This window comes from Balaenoptera ricei, chromosome 20, assembly GCF_028023285.1.
Source record: "Balaenoptera ricei isolate mBalRic1 chromosome 20, mBalRic1.hap2, whole genome shotgun sequence".
NCBI classification, from domain to species: Eukaryota; Metazoa; Chordata; class Mammalia; order Artiodactyla; family Balaenopteridae; genus Balaenoptera; species Balaenoptera ricei.
In genome coordinates, this window is record NC_082658.1 from 48,051,336 (window position 1) to 48,074,012 (window position 22,677).

General features: G+C 45.0%; 2 protein-coding genes across 3 annotated transcripts in view; one reads left to right on the forward strand and one right to left on the reverse strand.

Annotated features, from left to right (window-relative positions):
• The window catches only part of FAM222B (family with sequence similarity 222 member B), a 64,030-nt gene extending 54,959 nt beyond the window's left edge, over positions 1-9,071 (reverse strand). Inside the window, exons 1-2 of one of the 2 annotated variants that reach the window (XM_059907942.1) lie at positions 8,940-9,071; positions 7,160-7,201 (exon numbers count right to left, since the gene is read on the reverse strand). The gene's annotated coding sequence lies outside the window, so the exon portion shown is untranslated. The remainder of the gene's footprint in view (positions 1-7,159; positions 7,202-8,939) is intronic. The other variant, XM_059907940.1, reaches the window with a different exon arrangement.
• A 9,343-nt stretch (positions 9,072-18,414) lies between these two features.
• On the forward strand, positions 18,415-22,677 carry ERAL1 (Era like 12S mitochondrial rRNA chaperone 1). Its single transcript, XM_059906946.1, has 10 exons — positions 18,415-18,710; positions 19,871-19,998; positions 20,113-20,190; positions 20,601-20,647; positions 20,811-20,872; positions 21,039-21,151; positions 21,237-21,485; positions 21,627-21,776; positions 21,899-21,979; positions 22,096-22,677. The coding sequence occupies exons 1-10, from the start codon at positions 18,428-18,430 to the stop codon at positions 22,216-22,218; spliced, it is 1,314 nt and encodes a 437-aa protein (XP_059762929.1). The 5' UTR covers positions 18,415-18,427; the 3' UTR covers positions 22,219-22,677.

Consider the following 22,677-nt stretch of genomic DNA (forward strand, 5'->3'; position numbering starts at 1 on the left):
CACATGCAGCAACGAAGACCCAACGCAGCCAAAAATAAATATATAAATATTTTTTAAAAAAGAGATCTTCAATGAATACATGAAGAAATGGAGGGCAAACCTATAGGTTAAACGATAAATAGTAGACATATGAAATCATTCTGTATGGACCTATTTGGATACTGTTCCAAACAAACAGCTGAAAAATTATTGAGATAATTGGGGAAATGTGAAAACTAACTGGATAACTGATGCTATTAAGAAATGTCTGTTAATTTTTTGTGGGATTTCTTTTAGTCCTTATCTTTTAGAGATATATACTGAAATATTCATTCATGAAATTATCCTGGATTTTTAAAAAATAATGTAGGTGGCTTAGTGGGTAGGGGGTACATAGATGAAACAAGACAGGCATGAGTTGACAACTATTGTAACAGAGTGATAGGGGTTCATTATACTGTTCTGTCTACTCTTGCATATATTTGAAATTTTCCATAATAAAGGGGTAAAAAGATAACATATCTACAGAATTATTAATTTTCTTTTTAACATTAAATCCCCAAGGAAAGGGAGAAAAAGAAAAGTATGGGAAGCTAAGCCTTGAGCCAAGTCAAGACCCTAGGGATGTCTGTGATCCCCAGCATTTGATTCTCCAGTCAAAGCCAGACATCCTGTTCAATGTCAATATTAAAAATGCTTAGCTAAAATCTACCAACAACTTTAAACACTCTGCAAATTCCTTCCTTTCATAAAACATGCCTTTGCTTATATTTCAAAATCATGAACTAAAAAAAGAGCACCTAAATTATACCAAATTGTCCTTCCAAAAAGCAACAACAGCATGTATATCTTTCACTTACCATCGGGCATATTTATTTCAGTGTTTTCAGTTATTATATAAATGGTGGAAAGCTGTGTGGTAGGAGAAGACTGCACAGTTAGTTGACTTGAGTTCCCAATCCCAACTCTGAACTAACCTGGTATCACTGATTCAAAATTATCCTGTGGTCTTCAAATCAAATCTTCTGAGGTTTTGGTTCATAAAAATCACCTAGCTTGGGACTTCCTTGGTGGCACAGTGGTTAAGAATCCACCTGCCAATGCAGGGAACATGGGTCCAGGAAGATCCCACATGCCGTGGAGCAACTAAGCCCATGCTCCACAACTACTGAGCCTGCGTTCTAGAGCCTGTGAGCCACAACTACTGAAGCCCGAACGCCTAGAGCCTGTGCTCTGCAACAAGAGAAGCCACTGCAGTGAGAAGCCCGTGCACCGCAACGAAGAGTTGCCCCCGCTGGTCACAACTAGAGAAAGCCTGCGCGCAGCAACGAAAACCCAACGCAGCCAAAAAAAAAAAAAAAAAAAAATCACCTAGCTTCTAATCTGAGGTACTCAGTGGAACAGATACCTTTTTTCCCCCCCCATATCTATAATGGAACTGATGTTAGAAAAGGCAGTTTTCAGGATTTCCCTGGTGGTCCAGTGGTTAAGAATCCGCCTTCCAATGCAGGGGACATGGGTTGGATCCCTGGTCGGGGAACCAAGATCCCACATGCTGCAGGGCAACTGAACCTGTGTGACACAACTAGAGAGCCCATGTGCCGCAACTACAGAGCCCACACGCCACAACTAGAGAGGAGCCCGTGTGCCACAACAAAGACCCAACACAGCCAAAAATAAAAGAAGGAAGGAAGGAAGGAGAGAAAGAAAGAAAAAATAAAGAAAGAAAAGGCAGTTTTCTAAGTCTGGTAAACCACTGAGAATAGGAAAAGAAAATGTACAGCTGACGTGCACACTAACTCCCTTTCACTGAAAAATTTACAAACTTATATATGCTTTTAAGCAGGAATGGTATCCTTATTTAATTAAGAGTAATACCATTCTTTCCACTAAGATGAGAAGTTTTGTGTTTTATTCTTGCTTGCAACCTAAAAGCTGCTAATTTAAGCCAAGTATGTAACACATTAAAAAATGTAAAACTAAGTATGAACTACTATTGAGAAAGTACTGAGTGCCACATTTCCATTAAGCCAATCCCTCCAGATGATGTGAATGAACAACATATTAAGCAACTGGAACTTAGACTCACAGGGTCATCATGCTGGCTTTAACTATTACTTACACTCTAATGATTTCTAGATGTGCATCTCCATTCTAAACCTCTCTACCGAACTCTAGACCCAAATATCCAGAAGCCTATTGGACATTTGCTCCTGGATTTCCCAGACACCTCAAATCTAACATACCAAAATCAAACTCATTTTCCCTCAAATGTAACACCCTCTTATTCCTGTATTCCCTATCTTGTTTAATGACATCACCATTCACTTAGTTGCCCAAGCAAGGAATTTCAAATCCATCTTCGGCAACTCCTTCTCCCTTACACACTCCCCAACATAAAGTCAATAAGATCCTTCTAGTCAGTCTCCTAAAAAGCTTTTTAATCTGTCTACAATTCCATCACTACCACTGTAACTGAGATCTTCAATATCTCTCAAGCAACCATCACACCAGTCTCATAACGAACTGTCTCCCTGCGGCCAAGTTCTCCTTTTAAAATCTAACTTCCACACTGTCAACAGTGTTAGATTACTTTTCTTTTTTTTTTAATTTATTATATTGAAGTATAGTAGATTTACAATGTTGTGTTAATTTCTGCTATACAGCAAAGTGATTCAGTTGTACATATACATTCTTTTTCATATTCTTTACCATTATGATTTATCACAGGATATAGGAACTTGCTGTTGATCCATCAGTGTTACTTTTCTTAAATAGTGATCTGAACTCTCCCACAGCACCTACAAAATAAAATTCAGACCCCTCACCAAGGCCATCCACAATTGGGCTCCAACCCATCTTTCACCTCATGTCCTTCTACTTCTACCTCATACCCCATGATCTATGCACATTAAACCACTAGCCTGAGGGTCCATACTCTTATACCCTTGTGCAAGTTGTTCTTTGCACTTGAAATACTATCTTCTCCAATTCTTTTCTGTTGAAGCAGCCAAACTATTCATTCCTTAAGACTCAACTGATTCTTCCTCCAGGAAGCTTTCTCCAACCTTCCTTTCCCACCACCAGGCAGAACCAGTGCTCCCATAGCTCTTAGTGCAGATCTCTATGACAGCACATACTGTATTGGTTCATAATTACATATTTGTCAGCCTCCAATTAAAATGTCAGCACCCTAGGGGACTTCCCTGGTGGCGCAGTGGTTAAGAATCCGCCTGCCAATGCAGGGGATCCAGGTTCAAGCCCTGATCTGGGAAGATACCACATGCTGCGGAGCAACTAAGCCCGTGAGCCACAACTACTGAGCCTGTGCTCTAGAGCCTGGGAGCCAGCTACTGAAGCCCGCGCACCTAGAGCCCGTGCTCTGCAACAAGAGAAGCCACCGCAATGAGAAGCCCGCGCACCGCAATGAAGAGTAGCCCCCGCTCACCGCAACTAGAGAAAGCCCGCACAGCAACGAAGACCCGACGCAGCCATAAATAAATAAATAAATAAATAAAAAATTTTTTTTAAATGGGAGCACCCTAATGGACTTCCCTGGTGGTCCAGTGGTTAGTTAAGACTCCATGCTTCCAACACAGGGGGCACGGGTTCAATCCCTGGTGGGAGAACCAAGATCCCACATGCCGAGCAGCGTGGCCAAAAAATTAAAAAAAAAAAGTGAGCACCTTAAAAACAAGGATCATGTCATTCACATTTTAATTCTCCGTGCCTAGCACAATGCCTAACACACAGTAGGCACTTCAATGTTTGCTGAATTTGACTGCTGAGGATCAACCCCAAAATTTTTCAATGAGACCAGAGTCCAAAAAGCTTAAGAGAGTCCAGTTTTGGGGATTTCCCTGGTGGCACAGAGGTTAAGACTCCATGCTCCCAATGCAGGGGGCCCGGGTTCGATCCCTGGTCAGGGAACTAGATCCCACATGCATGCAGCAACTAAGGAGCCCATGTGCTGTAACTAAGGAGCTGGTGAGCTGCAGCTAAGGAGCCTGTCTGCTGCAACTAAGACCCGGCACAACCAAATAAATAAATAAATACTTTAAAAAAAAAGAGAGAGAGAGAGAGAGTCAAGTTTTGGCTTACCGGTGAAAAGAAAAGACACTACAGAAATTCATGCTTATGCTATTTTTCGTTTTTCATAGTTTTCCCTACTAGCTTCAGGGTTAGTTACCAGAAAATTAGTAACTGAGTCTTTCTTTTTTTCTTTTCTTCTGAGTCTTTTAAGTCACTCCTTAAATGACCTATATTTTCCCATGAAACTGTACAATCCAGCACTGTACCAAAACACCATTTTATAACTGAGTTATCAAATCTGATAACTTATTACCCTCCTTGTATTAAATGTATCTTTAATAAAGAAAATTTAGCATTTTTCCTCTCAAGTTGTATTCCTTTTCACTCTAAGTTACAAAGCTCTAAAAGGGACACAATCAAGACCTTGATAGGCAGTGAAAAGACAGAAATAGATATTAAACACTTCTCTGCTGAAAAAGCATTCACCTCACACCAAGAGTACAGAGACTTCACACTTATCCCCTCTCTGGTCAGCTGTAAAGTTTCAGCCCTTCCCCCGACCACTTCACTTCTCACACATACTCTCACTTCCCAATTTATTGTATTAGAATCATCTTTTTAGAGTTGTGATAATTTAGGAGTTTAAATCCAAGAATTAGGCCCATGTCTCTTCTGAAAATGTTCCAAGCTTCCTGTCCTGCTCTGCTGCATTATACAATGTTACTCTGCCAAAGCCTAGCTCATTTCCTCCTCCTGCTTGCCCTGATATGGTGGTACACATCAATAATGCCCTCTCCCTTCCCATTTTCAGACTTTACTGTCTGTCTGGAATGTCCTATCTTCCATGTCCATCTGTGAGGGCCTATCATGCAGGTTCAATGCAGCAGAGGCCTTTACTGACGATATCTGAACCCAGCCCTTCCATCAACTCTCATAACAAGCTGTACCTTTCTCTAGTAGAGCACCATTTACTATACTCCATCAATTCTTTTTTTTTTTTTTTTCTTTTGGCCATTTGGCATGCAGGATCTTAGTTCCCCGACCAGGGATCGTACCATCGTCCCCTGCAGTGGAAGCATGGAGTCTTCACCACTGGACCCCAGGGAAGTCTCTCCATCTAATTCTAAGACACCCTTTTTTCCGTCACATTTCTCTGAAAACAGGATACATCTTACAACTGATGGCATGCCAGTCTCATTAGCAGCATTTCTTCTTTCTTAGTGGTATGCAAAAGAACTGTGAGCCTTACAATCATTAGCACCACAGATTTGATAAAATATATATTGCATTCTATATAATTACTTTGTATACTTCTGTTTCCTTCACTAGACTGTGAACTCCCAGAGGGCAAGGGCTATGTCATAATCATCTTTGACCAGTGATTTGGGCACAAAGAGAGTGTGTATCCAACAAACACTAGTAATAATTAGCATTCATTTAGCATTTACTGAGTATCAGGTACCACTCTAAACAGTTTACGTGTATTACCACATTTAACCCTCACAACAACCCTATGAAGTAAGTACAATTATTATCTTTGTTTTATAGATGAGGAAACAGGTAAAGACACAAGGGTAAGCTTATTCAAAGATACACAAAGTTGCAGAAGATTTGAACCCATGTTTGCTGATTATGATTCATATTATTATTTTTCCCTTCAGCAAATATTTAATGAGCAATTACTCTATGCCAACAACTGTGCTAAATAAATAAACACTGATAAGCAAACCCTGGTCCTCAGAAGGTTACTCTGAACCACAGGTCCATTCTTGAATCCTTTACCTTCCAAACATCAGAACCAACTTACAAATTCACTAAGTTAAATCCACTCTCCTCACAACATTGTAAATCAACTATACTTCAATTTAATAAATAAATAAATAAATAAATAAATCCACTCTACTTTTCCTTTTTAACATTTTCTCATATAGTATTCCTTTAAAGTTGTTAGCACTCTATCAAGAACCAAAACAAATGACAAACCAAAAAAAAAAAAAAACCACCCCTTTGTGCTCAATTATTAAGTGGCTATAAAAATATCACAAAAGTGACTTCAGCTAAGGAATGGGTGGCAAAATCAGAAAGGCTCTGAAGAAACAAAGATTCTGTTTGCAAGCAAATATTCTCAGTGAAAAAAGAGAGGGAGGTAAAAACACCAAAATTTTGTTTTTATACAGACTGCTTTAAAAAGGTTCCCCCGAGGGGCCTCCCTGGTGGCGCAGTGGTTAAGAATCTGCCTGCCAATGCAGGCAATGCCAATGCAGGGGGCACAGGTTCGAGCCCTGTTCCGGGAAGATCCCACATGCCACGGAGCAACTAAGCCCCTGTGCCACAACTACTGAGCCTGCGCTGTAGAGCCCGCGCGCCTAGAGCGCGTGCTCCGCAACAAGAGAAGCCACCGCAATGAGAAGCCCGCGCACCGCAAGGAAGAGCAGCCCCCACTCGCCGCAACTAGAGAAAGCCAGCGAGCAGCAACGAAGACCCAATGCAGCCAAAATACATTAATTAATCAGTTAATTAATTTTTTAAAAAAATAAAAAAATAAAAAGGCTCCCCTGAGGCATGAGATGCTTTTTGCTTTTTTTTTTTTTTAAAGAAAAATGATTCATTTTATTAGAATAAAAATGAACTGGTAAACCTTATTCCTTTTATTTTAGCTCTTGCTATGTCAGGGATTCAGGGGAAGTCCTTACATCCCCACTTTAGACGGACTGCTCACACAACAAGGCAATCAAGGCACTGGCCATCCCCTTTCTTTCCCTCAGGGGAAGACTACTCATTCTGTAACAGTAATCTACTACATAAAAGGAACCACAAATAGGAAAGAGAATAGAAGGAGAGGACAGGAAATTCTCATCACAGCTGAACAAACCTCTATCATTTTAACGTAATAAGGATAGCACTTATGGACTTGTTTGAACTGATGGAAATTTCCAATAGAGGGGAAAATGCATTACCAAAATTAAAAATAAATGTCCAACTATTAAAAATAAGATGGTTAGGTTAGTTCTAACATTTTATACCTCTACTTCATCTTCCATGTGGTGGTGAAAGATAGAATAAATTTGTATCCTGTAAATGACCTATGACAACAGTAACAAATGCTTTCTTTTTTAAACTATCCTCTAAATAAGAATAAAAAACTTACCTCTGTGTTATGGACAGAGATTTTATCGGGACAGCCAAGGAACTAAAGCAAAAAGTTAAAAATGATATATCACTGTGTATTTCCAGGAAAGAAGTAAAACACATTTTACCAGATGGAGAAGTTAAAGACAACTAAGGTGCATTTCCCTATTCCTATAAAATAATTCATTCCCCTTATCTGTGAACCTTCAAGGATCTAATACTCCCTACCTTTGGTCAGATGAAAGACAAATCACTCACTAATTTCCAAAAGACCTCGCCATTTCAAGCTCTGCATCCTCAGAGGCAGCAGAGATGAAGCATCGTCTCTTTCTGTCCTTTTGAAAGGAGTTTCATCTCTTTCAAAAGCTGTGACTAGAAAGCCATTTTCTCTCTCTCCAAGTACACAGTTTAACTCTGTCCTCTGCTTTGTCCACCCTAAACAGCAAGAACAACAAAGCCTCAGGAGAGCTCCTTCAGCCCCTCAGAAACAAACCAGCCACCTCTTGGGCTCTTGCACAGCTGCTTCTGTCTTTCTTTGAGAGGCACTCCACCCTGGAGGTTCCACAGGCAGGGTAACAAAAAGTGGAGATGAAAAGTTGCTATATGCTATCTAACCTCTAAAATAGAGACAGGGCCTTGGGGCAACCAGAGACTCTTGCAACGAAAAACTTTTTTACAATTAAAAAATAACAAATTGTATTTGCACATCCCTCACTGTGCACCCCTCCCAGTTTGTCTCAAACTAGTTTCTTCAACTCATCGTAAAGCACGTTAGTACCAACTGTGGTTACAAGGGAACAAACCTAAACGGGCTGTGTTCAGAAAGCATTTAACAGATTGGCCTTCCATTCTCTATTGCCTCCCACTTGAGTAAGGAACTACATACCATTTGTAAAAATGCCTGAGAGTATGGTATTTTTCCTACACAAGTCTGATGGTTAATTTGTCACATCACAGAAGAAACTGGTATTTCTGCACATGATCTGCTGTGCTGATGAAGAAAACACGTCTGTGCCTATTGAGGTTTTACAAACAATATGTTTCGCCTTGACAAAGAAATCAGTCATTCCATTAATAACGGTAAGATCTAAAATCCAGTGATACTGTTGGTGATATAGCAACCTCGGCACAGTACTCACAATTTACAATTTTTATAAACGATCTCAATCACATACATGATGCTTGCAATAGTCCGTTGAAACACATTACATCTTCCAGAGGTTCAGAAAGGTTAAGTGGGACCTGCCCAAGGTTACCTTTCAGCTTTAAACAGCGGTGGACGTGGGTTCGAAACTGCCGGACTCTAAGCCCCTAGCTCTTTTCCTTGGACCCCTCCCAGCTTTAAACGACCCCCACCCTCTACCCAGAGCAGCCTATTACTCCGGGCGACCGGCTCTTCCCTGCCTGGACCAGAGCCGTCTTCTTCAGCCCCAGCAGGGCTTTCATCCTCCACGCACCCCCATCCCCCGAGACGATTCTCTGAAAGAAGCAGAAAGGGAGAGGCGACCGAAAGCTCCCGGGGTAAGGGACGATGACAAACGGGGGAGCGCGGGACACTGCCCCTGCGGCGGGCTCCTTGACTCTGCAGCGCGCACCCCGTTCCCTCCCCAAGCTGTCCAGCCCTGACGCCGGGCCATCTGACCACCCCTGCCCCAAATTCCCGCATCATCATCTCAAACTGTCCCTCCCCCACGCCCCTTCGCCTCCGACAGGCAGAGCCCCCCCACCAAGTCGGAGTATCCCTCCAGCAGGTTACCCCCTTCCCTCCCGTCGCCCACCCCGCTTTCACCACCACTCACTGTCGGTGACTGGGCCCGGCCCTCATGGCTGCTCCGTTGCCGCCCGCCGCCGCCACTGCCGCTCCACGCCCCGGCCCTTCAGTTGTCGCTGCCGCCGCTGCCGCCGCCGCCGCCGTGGGGACTCGCCGGCAGCCGCTCCTGCGCCTGCGCAGCCTGGAGCGCCGGGGCCCTCTCGGGCCGCCCGCGCCTGCGCAGCCCGCACCGGGGGTGTCTGCCTCAGTGCCTGATGCCCTGGACCCCCGGGTCTCGGGTGGACATGGCCGCTGTCTTTGAGGACTTAAACTTAGAGGCTTTGGCGGCTGCCCCAGGGTCTGAGGCTTCTGGAGGGTAGCGTAGGTTTCTAAACGCGGTGCCCATAGGGGCCGTAGACTTCATAGCACTTCCAGGATTCTGGATCCCACTTACACTTAAAGGCCTGAATGCTCTGACGTGACTACTGATAAATTTAGGTTTCTTTCAAGAATACGATCACATCTAGAATGCACTGAGGGGTAATTGTGCAAGAGTCAACTTTGACATCCCTGAATACACTACTGGCCAGTAGGTGCTCAGAAGCCCTGGGGACCTTGTCAAGAAGGTGACTGCACCTAGAATGCACTGTTCAGTCTGTTTATCAAGCACGTACTGTTTATGGGACGAAAATGCTCTAGGCATCTCATATGTGCCATCGAGGGACTTGCAGGTTAATAGTCCCCTACTTTACAACTCTCGCTGTGGAGTCTGGCTCTTTTGCAAATTGGTAAACAGAAACCAGGCCTTTAGCCCAAGGAGGCCCAGCTATCACCCCTAGACCCCTGCCTAGACTGCTGCCTTAGCATAATCCAACAAGAAACTAGGCTCAATTCAGTCCCAGGAATTCAACAATACAAACTTTTTTGTGTCTGTGTGTGGGGGGGTGGGGGGTGGGCAGCGTCTGGTGGCTTGTGGGATCTTAGTTCCGCAACCAGGGATGGAACCCCGGCCCTAGGTAGTGAAAGCATGGAGTCCTAACCACTGGACCACCAGGGAATTCACCTCAACAATGCAAACTTGAAAGCTGTGGGCGATGCACTGCAGTTAAAGGGAAGAGGAGGTACAGGACCAAACTCTCCTTATCACCGTGACTCTTCCATCCTACCTCCAGCCCAATCTCCTGTCTACAATTCAGAGTCTGGAGGAATAGAGACCAAGATATAATGTAAGTCCAGACAGACAGACAGAGAGAGACACAGAGAGAGAGAGAGAGAGAAAGAGAAGAAGTTCCATTCTTTTGTGAAGGGTCTTAAGTTCGCTTTACTTCTCGGGAAAGCAAAAGCTACTGCTGGATGCCAGGATCTGGTATGAATATTTGAACTCCTCATCTAAGATTAATATTTGAACTCCTCATCTAACATTAAGGGTCTTCCTCATTTTGGAAAAAAGCAAAAATAGGCCCTAGAGTAAAGGTTGAAAAGGCTGTAAATGGAGTGTCACAGACATGCTGGAGGTAATAGAGCCTGCTCACATTCTTCTGTAAAAGGAGGCAGGAAGACATATACAAATGCATATAATGGAATTCTCAGGTCCCTAAGAAACTAAGGGTTACTCCCTGCAGCACCTAGGAAACTAAGAATTTTTTTTTTCTCCTCAGATGCTTGTGACTTTTACATACATAGGCTTTTACATATATACATATGTTGCTGTAGGAAACAGTGTATAAATTGGCATAATCCTGTCCCTAGAAAAGCAAATCTACTCAAAGGTTCAGGCTTCATGTATGAATAGCCTCCCAGCTAGGGAGTTCCATCTGGACATACGTAGAGTAAACTACAACAGCTGACAGAGCAGGGTGGTGGGCAGTAAACAGGACATCCTGTAGGTGGGGCCCTACAGAGGCTAGCTCCAGGCTTAGAAGGGTTGTCATTACTTGCAAAAGTATTATCCTTTGGAATGAGAGCACATTTGGCACCACAGGGGAATTGCAGAACCAGAAAGGAGCAAGAATTAATATTGACACTATGTTCTGATGAATGGATGACTAAAAAGTAGGCCATAGCTGCCCCTGAAGCTTCTGGAAACTGTGACTTCCTAACCCCACCACCACACACAGCCCCTGGGAAGGCCTGCTGGAATCTATATGATGACAGCATATTTTCTTATATTTGAACCATAAGGGTCTCCTGAGCCATTTCCCTATTTGAATGTCTTACCAAGGGCAAAATTGTGACTTTTTTTTCCTGCCAAGCATTCACTCACTATATCCAGTGATACTCATTCAGAGAGTCACCCCTACTCCAATTTCAGACCATGTGGACGAGCACATGGCCTAGACCCCAAGTCAATCAACACATAACATTCCCTAAGTTACAATGACTGTTTCATGGATGGGCATGTAACCCAGTCAGAGCCAAAAATGCACAAGGAGTTCCTTCTGGGAAGATCTGTTGCTCTTTCCCACAAAAACTGGATGTAAGAAGATATAATATCTGGAACTGCTTCAACCATGTTGACACCACCAAGGGACCGCCAATCCAAAGAAAGATGTAATTTATTCAGTACTGAACAATGTGCCAGACACTATGTGCCCACTATGTGCCAGACACTGCTCTAGATGCAGGAGACACAGTAGTGACATACATATAAAATATATATATTATTTGTCCTCTCACAACTTACAGTCTAGTAGAGGACCTATAATAATAATAGCAGGGACTTCCCTGGTGGCGCAGTGGTTAAGAATCCACCTGCCAATGCAGGGGACACGGGTTCCAGCCCTGGTCCGGGAAGATCCCACATGCCGCGGAGTAACTAAGCCCATGCGCCACAACTACTGAGCCCATGTGCCACAACTACTGAAGCCCGTGCACCTAGAGCCCGTGCTCTGCAACAAGAAGCCCGCAATGAGAAGCCCATGCACTGCAAGGAAGAATAGCCCCTGCTCACCACAACTAGAGAAAGCCCGCGTGCAGCAGCGAAGACCCAACACAGCCAAAAATAAATAAACAAAATAAATAAATTTTAAAAAAGAAAAGAATCCGCCTGCCAATGCAGGGAACACAGGTTTGAGTCCTGGTCCGGGAAGATCCCACATGCTGCGGTGCAAGTAAGCCTGTGCACCACAACTACTGAACCTGCACTCTAGAGCCACAACTACTGACCCCACGTGCCACAACTACTGAAGCCTGCGCGCCTAGAGCCCGTGCTCCACAACAAGAGAAGCCACCACAATGAGAAGCCTGCACACTGCAGCAAAGAGTAGCCCCCGCTCACCACAACTAGAGAAAGCCCACGTGCAGCAACGAAGACCCAACACAGCCAAAAATAAATAAATAAATAAATTAATTAATAATAATAACAGCAGACACATAGCATTTACAATGTGCCAAGCACTGTTCTAAGCACTTTACACATATTAAATTCTTTTAATAGTAACAACCCTCTTTTACAACAACAATCATTATTCCTGTTTTATAGATGAGGAAACTGAAGTAGAGAGAAGTTACTTGCCCTGGGTCACACAGTAAAATAATGAGGCTGAGAACCATAGCCAGGATGTCTGGCTCAATAATCTGTGTGCTCATTCACTATATTATTAACTGCTTTGTCATAGAAGGATAAAGGATCCTAAGAGAAAATTTAACCAGTCATGGAAGGAACAGGTTATGGAAAGACCTAGAAGTGAGAGAGAATACCAGGCAATTGGGGGACTGAAAAAAATTCAGTTGAGCTGAAAAAGAGGCGTAACAAGAGACGAGACTGGCAAAGTAAGCTGGAGCCACGTTACTTAGTTTACACTTTATCCTGAGGGCACTGAAGCAAGGGAGTGACTCGGTTAGATTGGGGCCATCAGGAGGTAGGTAAGACCCTGAAGAGCCCTGCGCAGCCTCTTATAGTATTCCAGACACTGCAACAGAATCATTGCAGGTAGTGATAAATGCTGTGAGGAAAAGGCTCTCTGAGGAAGTGACATTTTAGCTGAGACCTGAATGGGGAGCAGAAGCCAAATCTAGAACATAGGAGGCAGGAGTAGCAGGTGTAAAGGTCCTGAGGCAGAAATTAGCTTGATATATTCAAGAGAAAACTAGTGTGCCTGACACCTTGGGAGTAGAAGTTAGCAGGGCTCAATGCATGCAAGGACTTTGGACTAATCTAGTTGTAATAGGAGGCCACTGGAGGGTTTTAAGCACCATCTCCTTCAAATTCTATCTCCTTAAATCTCTGGAATCCACCTGTTTCTCTCCACCATGTTCACTGCACTATTTTAGTGAGAAAGATAAAGTTACTTCTATTGGAAAAGGACTTGGGGGTCAGGGAAGTTTTTGGTTTTTGCTGTTCAGATGGAAGAGGTGAAGCATTAAAAAAATAAATGCTGATGGGCGGTCACCCTGATACCAAAACCAAACAAAGATGTCACAAAAAAAGAAAACTACAGGCCAATATCTCTGATGAACATAGATGCAAAAATCCTCCACAAAAGACTAGCAAACAGAATCCAACAGCACATTAAAAGGATCATACACCATGATCAAGTGGGGTTTATCCCAGGAATGCAAGGATTCTTCAATATATGCAAATCAATCAATGTGATACATCATATTAAAAAACTGAAGGATGAAAACCATATGATAATCTCAATAGATGCAGAAAAAGCTTTTGACAAAATTCAACACCCATTTATGATAAAAGCTCTCCAGAAAGTAGGCATAGAGGGAAACTACATCAACATAATAAAGGCCATATATGACAAACCCACAGCCAACATCATTCTCAAAGGTGAAAAGCTGAAACCATTTCCTCTAAGATCAGGAACAAGACAAGGCTGCCCACTCTCACCACTATTATTCAACATAGTTTTAGAAGTTTTAGCCACAGCAATCACAGAAGAAAAAGAAATAAAAGGAATCCAAATCGGAAAAGAAAAAGTAAAACTGTCACTGTTTGCAGATGACATGATACTATACATAGAGATTCCTAAAGATGCTACCAGAAAACTACTAGAGCTAATCAATGAACTTGGTAGAGTAGCAGGATACAAAATTAATGCACAGATATCTCTTGCATTCCTATACACTAATGATGAAAAATATGAAAGAGAAATTAAGGAAACACTCCCATTTACCACTGCAACAAAAAGAATAAAATATTTAGGAATAAACCTACATAAGGAGACAAAAGACCTGTATGCAGAAAACTATAAGACACTGATGAAAGAAATTAAAGATGATACCAACAGATGGAGAGATATACCATGTTCTTGGACTGGAAGAAACAATATTGTGAAAATACTACCCAAAGCAATCTACAGATTCAATGAATCCCTATCAAACTACCAACGGCAATTTTCACAGAACTGGAACAAAAAATTTCACAATTTGTATGGAAACACAAAAGACCCCGAATAGCCAAAACAATCTTGAGAAAGAAAAATGGAGCTGGAGGAATCAGGCTCCCTGACTTCAGACTATACTACAAAGCTACAGTAATCAAGACAGTATGGTACTGGCACAAAAATAGAAATATAGATCAATGGAAAAGGATAGAAAGCCCAGAGATAAACCCACGCACATATGGTCACCTTATCTTTGATAAAGGAGGCAAGAGTATACAATGGAGAAAAGACAGCTTCTTCAATAAGTGGTGCGGGGAAAACTGGACAGCTACATGTAAAAGAATGAAATTAGAACACTTCCTAACAAACATACACAAAAAAAAATAAACTCAAAATGGATTAAAGACCTAAATGTAAGGCCAGACACTATAAAACTCTTAGAGGAAAACATAAGCAGAACACTCTATGACATAAATCACAGCAAGATCCTTTTTGACCCACCTCCTAGAGAAATGGAAATAAAAACAAAAATAAACAAATGGGACCTAATGAAACTTAAAAGCTTTTGCATAGCAAAGGAAACCATAAACAAGATGAAAAGACAACCCTCAGAATGGGAGAAAATATTTGCAAACAAAGCAACTGACAAAGGATTAATCTCCAAAATATACAAGCAGCTCATGCAGCTCAATATCAAAAAAACAAACAACACAATCCAAAAATGGGCAGAAGACCTAAATAGACATTTCTCCAGAGATATACAGATTGCCAACAAACACATGAAAGGATGCTCAACACCACTAATCATTAGAGAAATGCAAGTCAAAAACTACAATGAGGTATCACCCCACACGGGTCAGAAGGGCCATCATCAAAAAATCTACAAATGATAAATGCTGGAGAGGGTGTGGAGAAAAACGTACCCTCTTGCACTGTTGGTGGGAATGTAAATTGATACAGCCACTATGGAGAACAGTATGGACGTTCCTTAAAAAACTAAAAGTAGAACTACCATATGACCCAGCAATCCCACTACTGGGCATATACCCTGAGATAACCATAATTCAAAAAGAGTCATGTACCACAACGTTCATTGCAGCTCTATTTACAATAGCCAGGACATGGAATCAACCTAAGTGTCCATCGACAGATGAATGGATAAAGAAGATGTGGCACATATATACAATGGAATATTACTCAGCCATAAAAAGAAACAAAATTGAGTTATTGTAGTGAGGTGGATGGACCTAGAGTCTGTCATACAGAGTGAAGTAAGTCAGAAAGAGAAAAACAAATACTGTCTGTATGCTAACATATATATACGGAATCTTAAAAAAAAAAAAAAAGGTTCTGATGAACCTAGGGGCAGCACAGGAATAAAGACACAGATGTAGAGAATGGACTTGAGGACACGGGGAGGGGGAAGGGTAAGCTGGGACGAAGTGAGAGAGTAGCACTGACATATATACACTACCAAATGTAAAATAGATAGCTAGTGGGAAGCAGCTGTATGGCACAGGGAGATCAGCTCGGTGCTTTGCGACCACCTAGAGGGGTGGGATAGGGAGGGTGGGAGGGAGACGCAAGAGGGAGGGGATATGGGGATACATGTATACATATAGCTGATTCACTTTGTTATACAGCAGAAACTAACACAACATTGTAAAGCGTTATACTCCAATAAAGATGTTTTAAAAAAATATACTGATGGGAGGAATATAGTACAGAGAGAAATCGTCTATACAGAAAAGAAAGGATAGGGGCTTCCCTGGTGGAGCAGTGGTTAAGAATCCGCCTGCCAATGCAGGGGACATGGGTTCGAGTCCTGGTCCAGGAAGATCCCACATGCCGCAGAGTAACAAAGCCTGTGCGCCACAACTACGGAGCCTACGCTCTGTAGTCCGCGAGCCACTACTACTGAGCCTGCGTGCCACAACTACTGAAGCCCGCGCGCCTAGAGCCCGTGCTCCGCAACAGGAGAAACCACTGCAATGAGAAGCCCACGCACCGCAACGAAGAGTGGCCCCCATTCGCCGCAACTAGAGAAAGCCCGCACGCAGCAACGAAGACCTGAGACAGCCAAAAAATAAATAAATTAAATAAATAAATTTACTTTTAAAAAAAGAAAAGAAAGGATAATTCATGGAATAAGGTTTCTGAAGGGGTAAAACAGCCTTAAGATAGGAACATTTATTAAGAGCCTACATTGTTCTAAACCCTAGATTCAAATGAACATATGATATTAGATAAATGTTTATTATCATCTGCATTTTACAGATGAGGAAACTGACATGTGGAGAGTTTAAATAACTTGTCCAAACTCACACAGCTAATAAGTGGCAAGCTGAGATATGAACCCAGGCAGTCTGATTCATTTGATTAGTCTCTCCTAACCTCACAAAATACAAAATTCCCCCCACAATATCCTTTGAGAGAAAATCTCTGGGAAAGAAGAGAATTAACAAGACACTTTGACTCATTTCCCCTAAGTTTTTGTGTCATCCTTGGGATTCTTTCACTGTTATCTGTTACCACCACTGTAGTACTTAATATGTGTTCCTTGGGTGATATTTGCATTTATTCAATTAAGCTCTTCAACTACTGTTTAACCTTAAATTTCCCTTCACCTAAATTGCAGTTTAAATGGTATTTCACCTAACTGTCCATGAAGGAAGATTTGTATTTTTCTGATTGTCGGCTGTCTCATATTTAGTAGCATCTTTTTCTTTGGACACCCATATGCCCAAAGAACATCCAGAATATCATGTTCCAAAAAGGTTGTTTCTTCTACTAACAGAGCAGGCAGCCTGAAAGCTGGAACTTGACACCATTTGCAAACCATCAGTGCATCTGGCTGCCCAAGGCTCTGTCAATCCACGTCACTAAGCTTCTCTGGACACTCAGCATCCACTCCGACAACAGCAGCCTGGCCAGTTGGTTCTTACCATCCTCCAACAATTCTCCCCTCTCTGTCCTACATCATCCATTTCTTCCTCTCTACTAGGTCACTACCATGAGCAAACAAAAACCTCCCATCTTAAAAAAAAGAAAAAGGAAATCCTCTCTTAACTCCACCCCTCTCTCCCCCTCTTGTGTTACCATTCTCTTTTGCTCTGCTCCTCTGGGAAGAGTTGTATATATATTCTGGCCGCCCTCAATTCCTTTCCCTTCATTCTCTCTTAAACCCACTCCATTTAGGCTTTCACCCAGACCATCCTACTGAAACTATTGCTGTCAGGTCACAGGTCACTTAGGTATCTCTCTCTCTCTCTCTCATACACACACACACACACACACACACACACACGGCCCCCAGGATACAAGTCCCGTGCTGAGATTTCTGTCCGCTTTGTTCATTGTTGTATCCTCAGCACCTCCAAACCCGCGACATTTATCCCTCGATTCCAAAAGTCTGACTGAGGCTTCAAAGGATGAAGAGAGGGCTTAAGGCCACAGATCGGCCAAGGTGTATCAGGTTCCTCAGGCCGCTAAGGCAGTCCGGGAGATCCTAGGTGACTAAGCCGCTTCTTCTCCCTTTGCAGACCCTCTGGTTTTTCTCCAGAAAGGAATGGCCTCAGAGAGGAGATAGTAGCCGAGTCTTACAGGAGGGAAATCCGGGTCTGCTGCTCATCGGGAACACCGACCACTCCTTACAGGAGGCTCCCATAAAGTAAAGGTACAGACTGCCGGAGGCCGCTGCCGACGCTAGGCCAAGCCAGAGGGGCACTGGGAGGGGATCCTGCAAGCCTGAGGCTGGAAAGGACTAAAAAGACCCTCAGGGGGAGCAGTACACGGTCCCACGCCCCGGACCATCCCTCCTCCGTTGCGCGAGTTTCTCCCGCTTAGTGAGGTCAGGCGCTAAGCAAACGATTTTGCCGCTTGGCCTCGTGGGAGATGTAGTCTTTCATGAGGCAGGGCTAGCAGGGCCTTCTACAAAACTTTGGCAGGAGAAGAAGAAAACACGATGCGTATGGGAATCCAAAACGATCTTCAAGCTCACACAAACTCTAAATACACTTTTCCCCCGTTCCTTAGCCTCGGGCAGTCTCCAGAGCGGTTCCAACTCCAGCCCACCTCCAACGTCTCATGTTCCTCCACTCTGTTCGGGCCGATCTAGCTCTCTCCCGCTCGCTCGCCTCTCCGCAGCACTGTCCAATCATAGGTGCGTTCCTGGGAGTTCCCGGAGTGCCTTGCGGTTGCGATGGCTGCCCCCGGCAGGAGCGGGGCTGCGCTCCTTCGAACCGTGTTAGGGGTTTGGCCGCCGGGTCCCGACGCTGCGAGGGAATGGGTGACCCGGCTCCCCTCGCTCTTGGGCAGCCAGCAGAGGTGCGTCTCCTGTGTCTCGGGCCCGGCCTTCTTTGGTCCCCGCCTGGCCTCGGCTTCTCGCCCTAATGGCCAGAACTCAGCCCTGGACTGCTTCCTCGGACTCTCTCAGCCAGACAGCTCGTTGAATTTTCGCGTCCCCGCCGTGTGCATGCACAGAGGTAAAGGGCCCAGATAGATTTGTCTGGGACTGTCACGGTTTTAGCACTGAAAGTCCCGTGTCGGGGAAACCCCTCAGTCTCTGGGGATATCGTCTTTGGCTCTGTATTACAGAAAACGATCTTGAGGCCCCGAGAGATAGAAGCGAGCAGTGAAGGATCTCATAGGAAAGAGATACTAGGTTCTAAGAGTTTTCGAGCCAGAGGGAACCGATCTGGTCACAACCACAGACGTTCGCAAAGAGCAGGAGATTGAAGGGCCACAGGCATGGCAGAGTTGTGGCTCTCTGTCCTCACATGGGGAGCAAACTTGACCCATCTACTTGTCAAGACACTGAATTCCAGTTGGCCCTTGAACAACTCGGGGCAGAGGTGTTAGGGGTGCAGAACCCACGCAATCGAAAATCCTCATATAATTTATTGTGGGCCCTCCGTATATGCAGCTCCTCCGTATCCACGATTCCCATCTGAGGATTCAACCAACTGCACATCGCATAGTACACATTTAGTGAAGAATAAAAAAAAACAAAAAAATCTGCGTATAAGTGGACCAGCACAGTTCAAACCCATGTTGCTCAAGGGTCAACTGTACACCTGGAAATAACACCCTCTATTTTTCAAGTAGCATAGACTAAAGGCTGAACACAAAAACTGGTAATTACGATGCAGTGTCATAAGGAGCAAATACAGAAAGACTGAGAAAGCTTGCCGAGCCTTCATTGTACCGTTAGTAGGGTGAGATAGAGCTGGAGGGATTTCTGGCTTTATCTGGTATAGAGATACTTTCACACATGTGCATACATTTACTGGGCACAACTACACAATACGATTCCACAAGGTTATTGAGTATTAAGTGCCAGGCATTGTGCTGAGTGGTTTTACACAATTGCCAATTGTCAAAAGAAGGTTATACAGTAAGTAGTTACCATCGATATCATTTCTGTTTTACATATAAGAAAACTAAGGGGCTTATAGAGGTTAGAGAACTTGATAAAGGCATATAAACAAAGTAATGGACAAACTGAATCTCAAAGCCAGGTCTCGGCTTCAACCTGATGCACTAATCTTGTATCCGTATTCCCTTTTTCGATGGGTAGGACCGAGTACCTGACAGGGGATCCAGGTTGCACTACCTCTCACTCCCCTCCCATTCCCACACACAGGTGAGCAGGATCTCCTCTTGGTCCATCGCCCCGACATGCCTGAGAACCCCCGAGTCCTACGAGTGGTCCTCCTGGGTGCCCCGAATGCGGGAAAGTCAACCCTCTCCAACCAGCTGCTGGGCCGAAAAGTATGCTGCATCCTTGACATCCCCCACCCTTTCATTTCTCACTTCTTACTGTGCCTTCGTGGATTGTTCTAGAGGGATCTGGGACCTCACTTGGGACTTCTTTGTTCCTGGCAGGTGTTCCCTGTCTCCCAGAAGGTGCACACCACTCGCAGCCAAGCTCTGGGGGTCATCACAGAGAAAGAGACCCAGGTGGTGGGTACTTGCAATGGATGTCCAGCAAACAGGACAGAGGGTGAAGCTAAGAGGGTCTCCCTTCCTGTTAGACCTGAAGAAAATGATGCTTAGGCTCACTTCTCTGAGGGAAGGGGGCTCCTCTTCCTTTAGGCCTATGCAGTTCTCTCTCTACCTTCCCCCTTTGGCATCTAGTCAGAAAGGTCTCACTGCCTCTTTACTGCTGCCTAATCTTCCAAATATTCAGTTGTCCTCTTTTTCCTGGATCCTATCTAGAATTAAAGCAAGGCTGGAGGGTAAAAATTTGAAGTCAGCTTGGCCAAGAAGTGGGGGCAGGCTCCTGACATCAAGGGTGGGTGACCTTTCACTACCCAGCCATAATCTTTCCTCCTGGGGTTGGGGGTCTGGGCATCTCTCTTTCCTGATTTTAGATTCTACTTGACACACCTGGCCTCATCAGCCCTGCTAAACAGAAAAGGTAATAGCTGGGGAAACAGGGAGTTGTAGGGGGGAAAGGTGTTGAAGAGGGAGTGGGGAGATTCCATCATAGGGGCTGGAAAACCCCCTTATCACACCCCATCCCTCCTCAGGAGAGCATCACTCCCAAGACCCTTCCTGATCTATGTATGTCTGTCCCTTAGGCACCATCTGGAGCTCTCTTTGTTGGAAGATCCATGGAAGAGCATGGAATCTGCTGATCTGGGTTAGGCTCAGGATGGGAATCTGAAGCCCAATTTACATGGTCATGGCCTCTCATTGCTGATAGTTAAGGGGGATGGGGGTTGGCCAGATCCCATACTCTGTAAGTTTTGGAAGTTGGGGGGAAAGAGTGGTCATAACCTTGTCCTCCCTACACTGCCAACTTCCAGTTGTGGTTCTTGTGGATGTCTCGGACAAGTGGACTCGGAACCAGCTCAGTCCCCAGGTGCTCCAGTGCTTGACCCAGTTCTCCCAAGTCCCCAGCATCCTTGTCATGAACAAGGTGAGCACCACCTACCTGAGGAAGGGGTCTACTTCAAGGACCCCGTCTCACTGACCACAATCCCCTGCCCGTCCCCCACCCCCAGGTTGATTGCCTGAAGCAGAAGTCAGTTCTCCTGGAGCTTACAGCAGCCCTCACTGAAGGTGTGGTCAATGGCAAGAAGCTCAAAACGAGGCAGGCCGTCTGCTCACAGCGGGGCAACCATTGCCCCAGCCTAGCAGCTAAGGGCCCAAACACACTGTCTATGGGAGACCCTCAGCGGATTGGCTGGCCCCACTTCCAGGAGATCTTCATGTTGTCAGCCCTAAGCCAGGAGGATGTGAAAACACTAAAGGTCAGTTAGCCTTGACCGTAGCCTGGCCCTTGGTTTCCACCATGTGAAGACAAGCCTCAGAGTTCCTCCTCCTGGAAGTGAGAGTGAGAGGAAAGTCCTGCTTGGGACTGAGATGCCTACCTACTCCCTCTGTGCCCATAGCAATACCTCCTGGCACAGGCCCAGCCAGGGCCCTGGGAGTTCCACAGTGGAGTCCTCACCAGCCAGACGCCTGAGGAGATCTGCGCCAACATGATCCGAGAGAAGCTCCTGGAGTACCTGCCCCAGGAGGTGCCCTACAACGTGCAGCAGGTGCAGGCACATTTGGGGGTCATGGGGCTCTCCATCAGGCACACACCCGGAGCAGATAGCTGGGTCTCAAAGAGGGCGTGGGTAGGGGCCTGCCTGACCAGTCATGATGTCTCCCTGTGCAGAAGACGGTAATGTGGGAGGAAGGGCCAAACGGGAAGCTGGTGATTGAGCAGAAGCTTCTGGTGCCCAAAGAATCTCACATGGTAAGCAGGGCCAGGCTTGGAGGAGGGGCCAATACTCTGTTAGGCAGGGGTTCCTCCCTGACTGCTTGGGAGCTCTGAGAGCAGGCTCACGTCCCTGTCTATTACCCCACCCTCAGAGGATCCTGATCGGTCCGAAAGGGCACCTGATCTCCCAGATGGCACAGGAGGTGGGCCGCGACCTCATGAACATCTTCCTCTGTGAAGTTCAGCTCCGCCTGTCTGTGAAACTCCTCAAGTGACCACCCTCTGATATCTTTCCCAAGGCATCCCCGCCCAAGCTGCTGGCGGGAGCCACTGACCAGAACTGCCCCTACCTGGGGCCTGCAGGGCCTGGACCCGGGCCCGGACAGTGACTGGCTGGCTGACCGCTGGGTGGCTGGCGAGTCTGCACAGCCCCTGCCCGGCCATGCCTCCTGCTGGAGGAAGAAATCTACCTTAGCCTGGTTCCCACGTGGTTCCTCTGCCTGGGCCTGTAGCTGCTTAGGTCTTGGAAGCTGGCCCTTTGGTGTGGGAGCACTGCTGCCACCTGGCATTGGGCCCAGAGTTTCTTCCTGAGTTGTTAGCAGGGAGATCTTTCCCCTCTCCCCTCAGTTCGTACACCTTGCAGCTGTGTAAGGACCCATGTGTCCTGAGTGAGATAGTGCCTCCCACCCCACCCCTCTCTCCAATCTCGGATGCTAATAAAGAGACAAGCAGCA

Coding starts and splice junctions, on each gene's coding strand:
- ERAL1 (XM_059906946.1), top strand. CDS start 18,428: ATGGCTGCCCCCGGCAGGAGCGGGGCTGCGCTCCTTCGAACCGTGTTA. Junction 18,711..19,870: donor CGCCGTGTGCATGCACAGAG/GTAAAGGGCCCA, acceptor TCCCACACACAG/GTGAGCAGGATCTCCTCTTG. Junction 21,777..21,898: donor TGCCCTACAACGTGCAGCAG/GTGCAGGCACAT, acceptor CTCCCTGTGCAG/AAGACGGTAATGTGGGAGGA.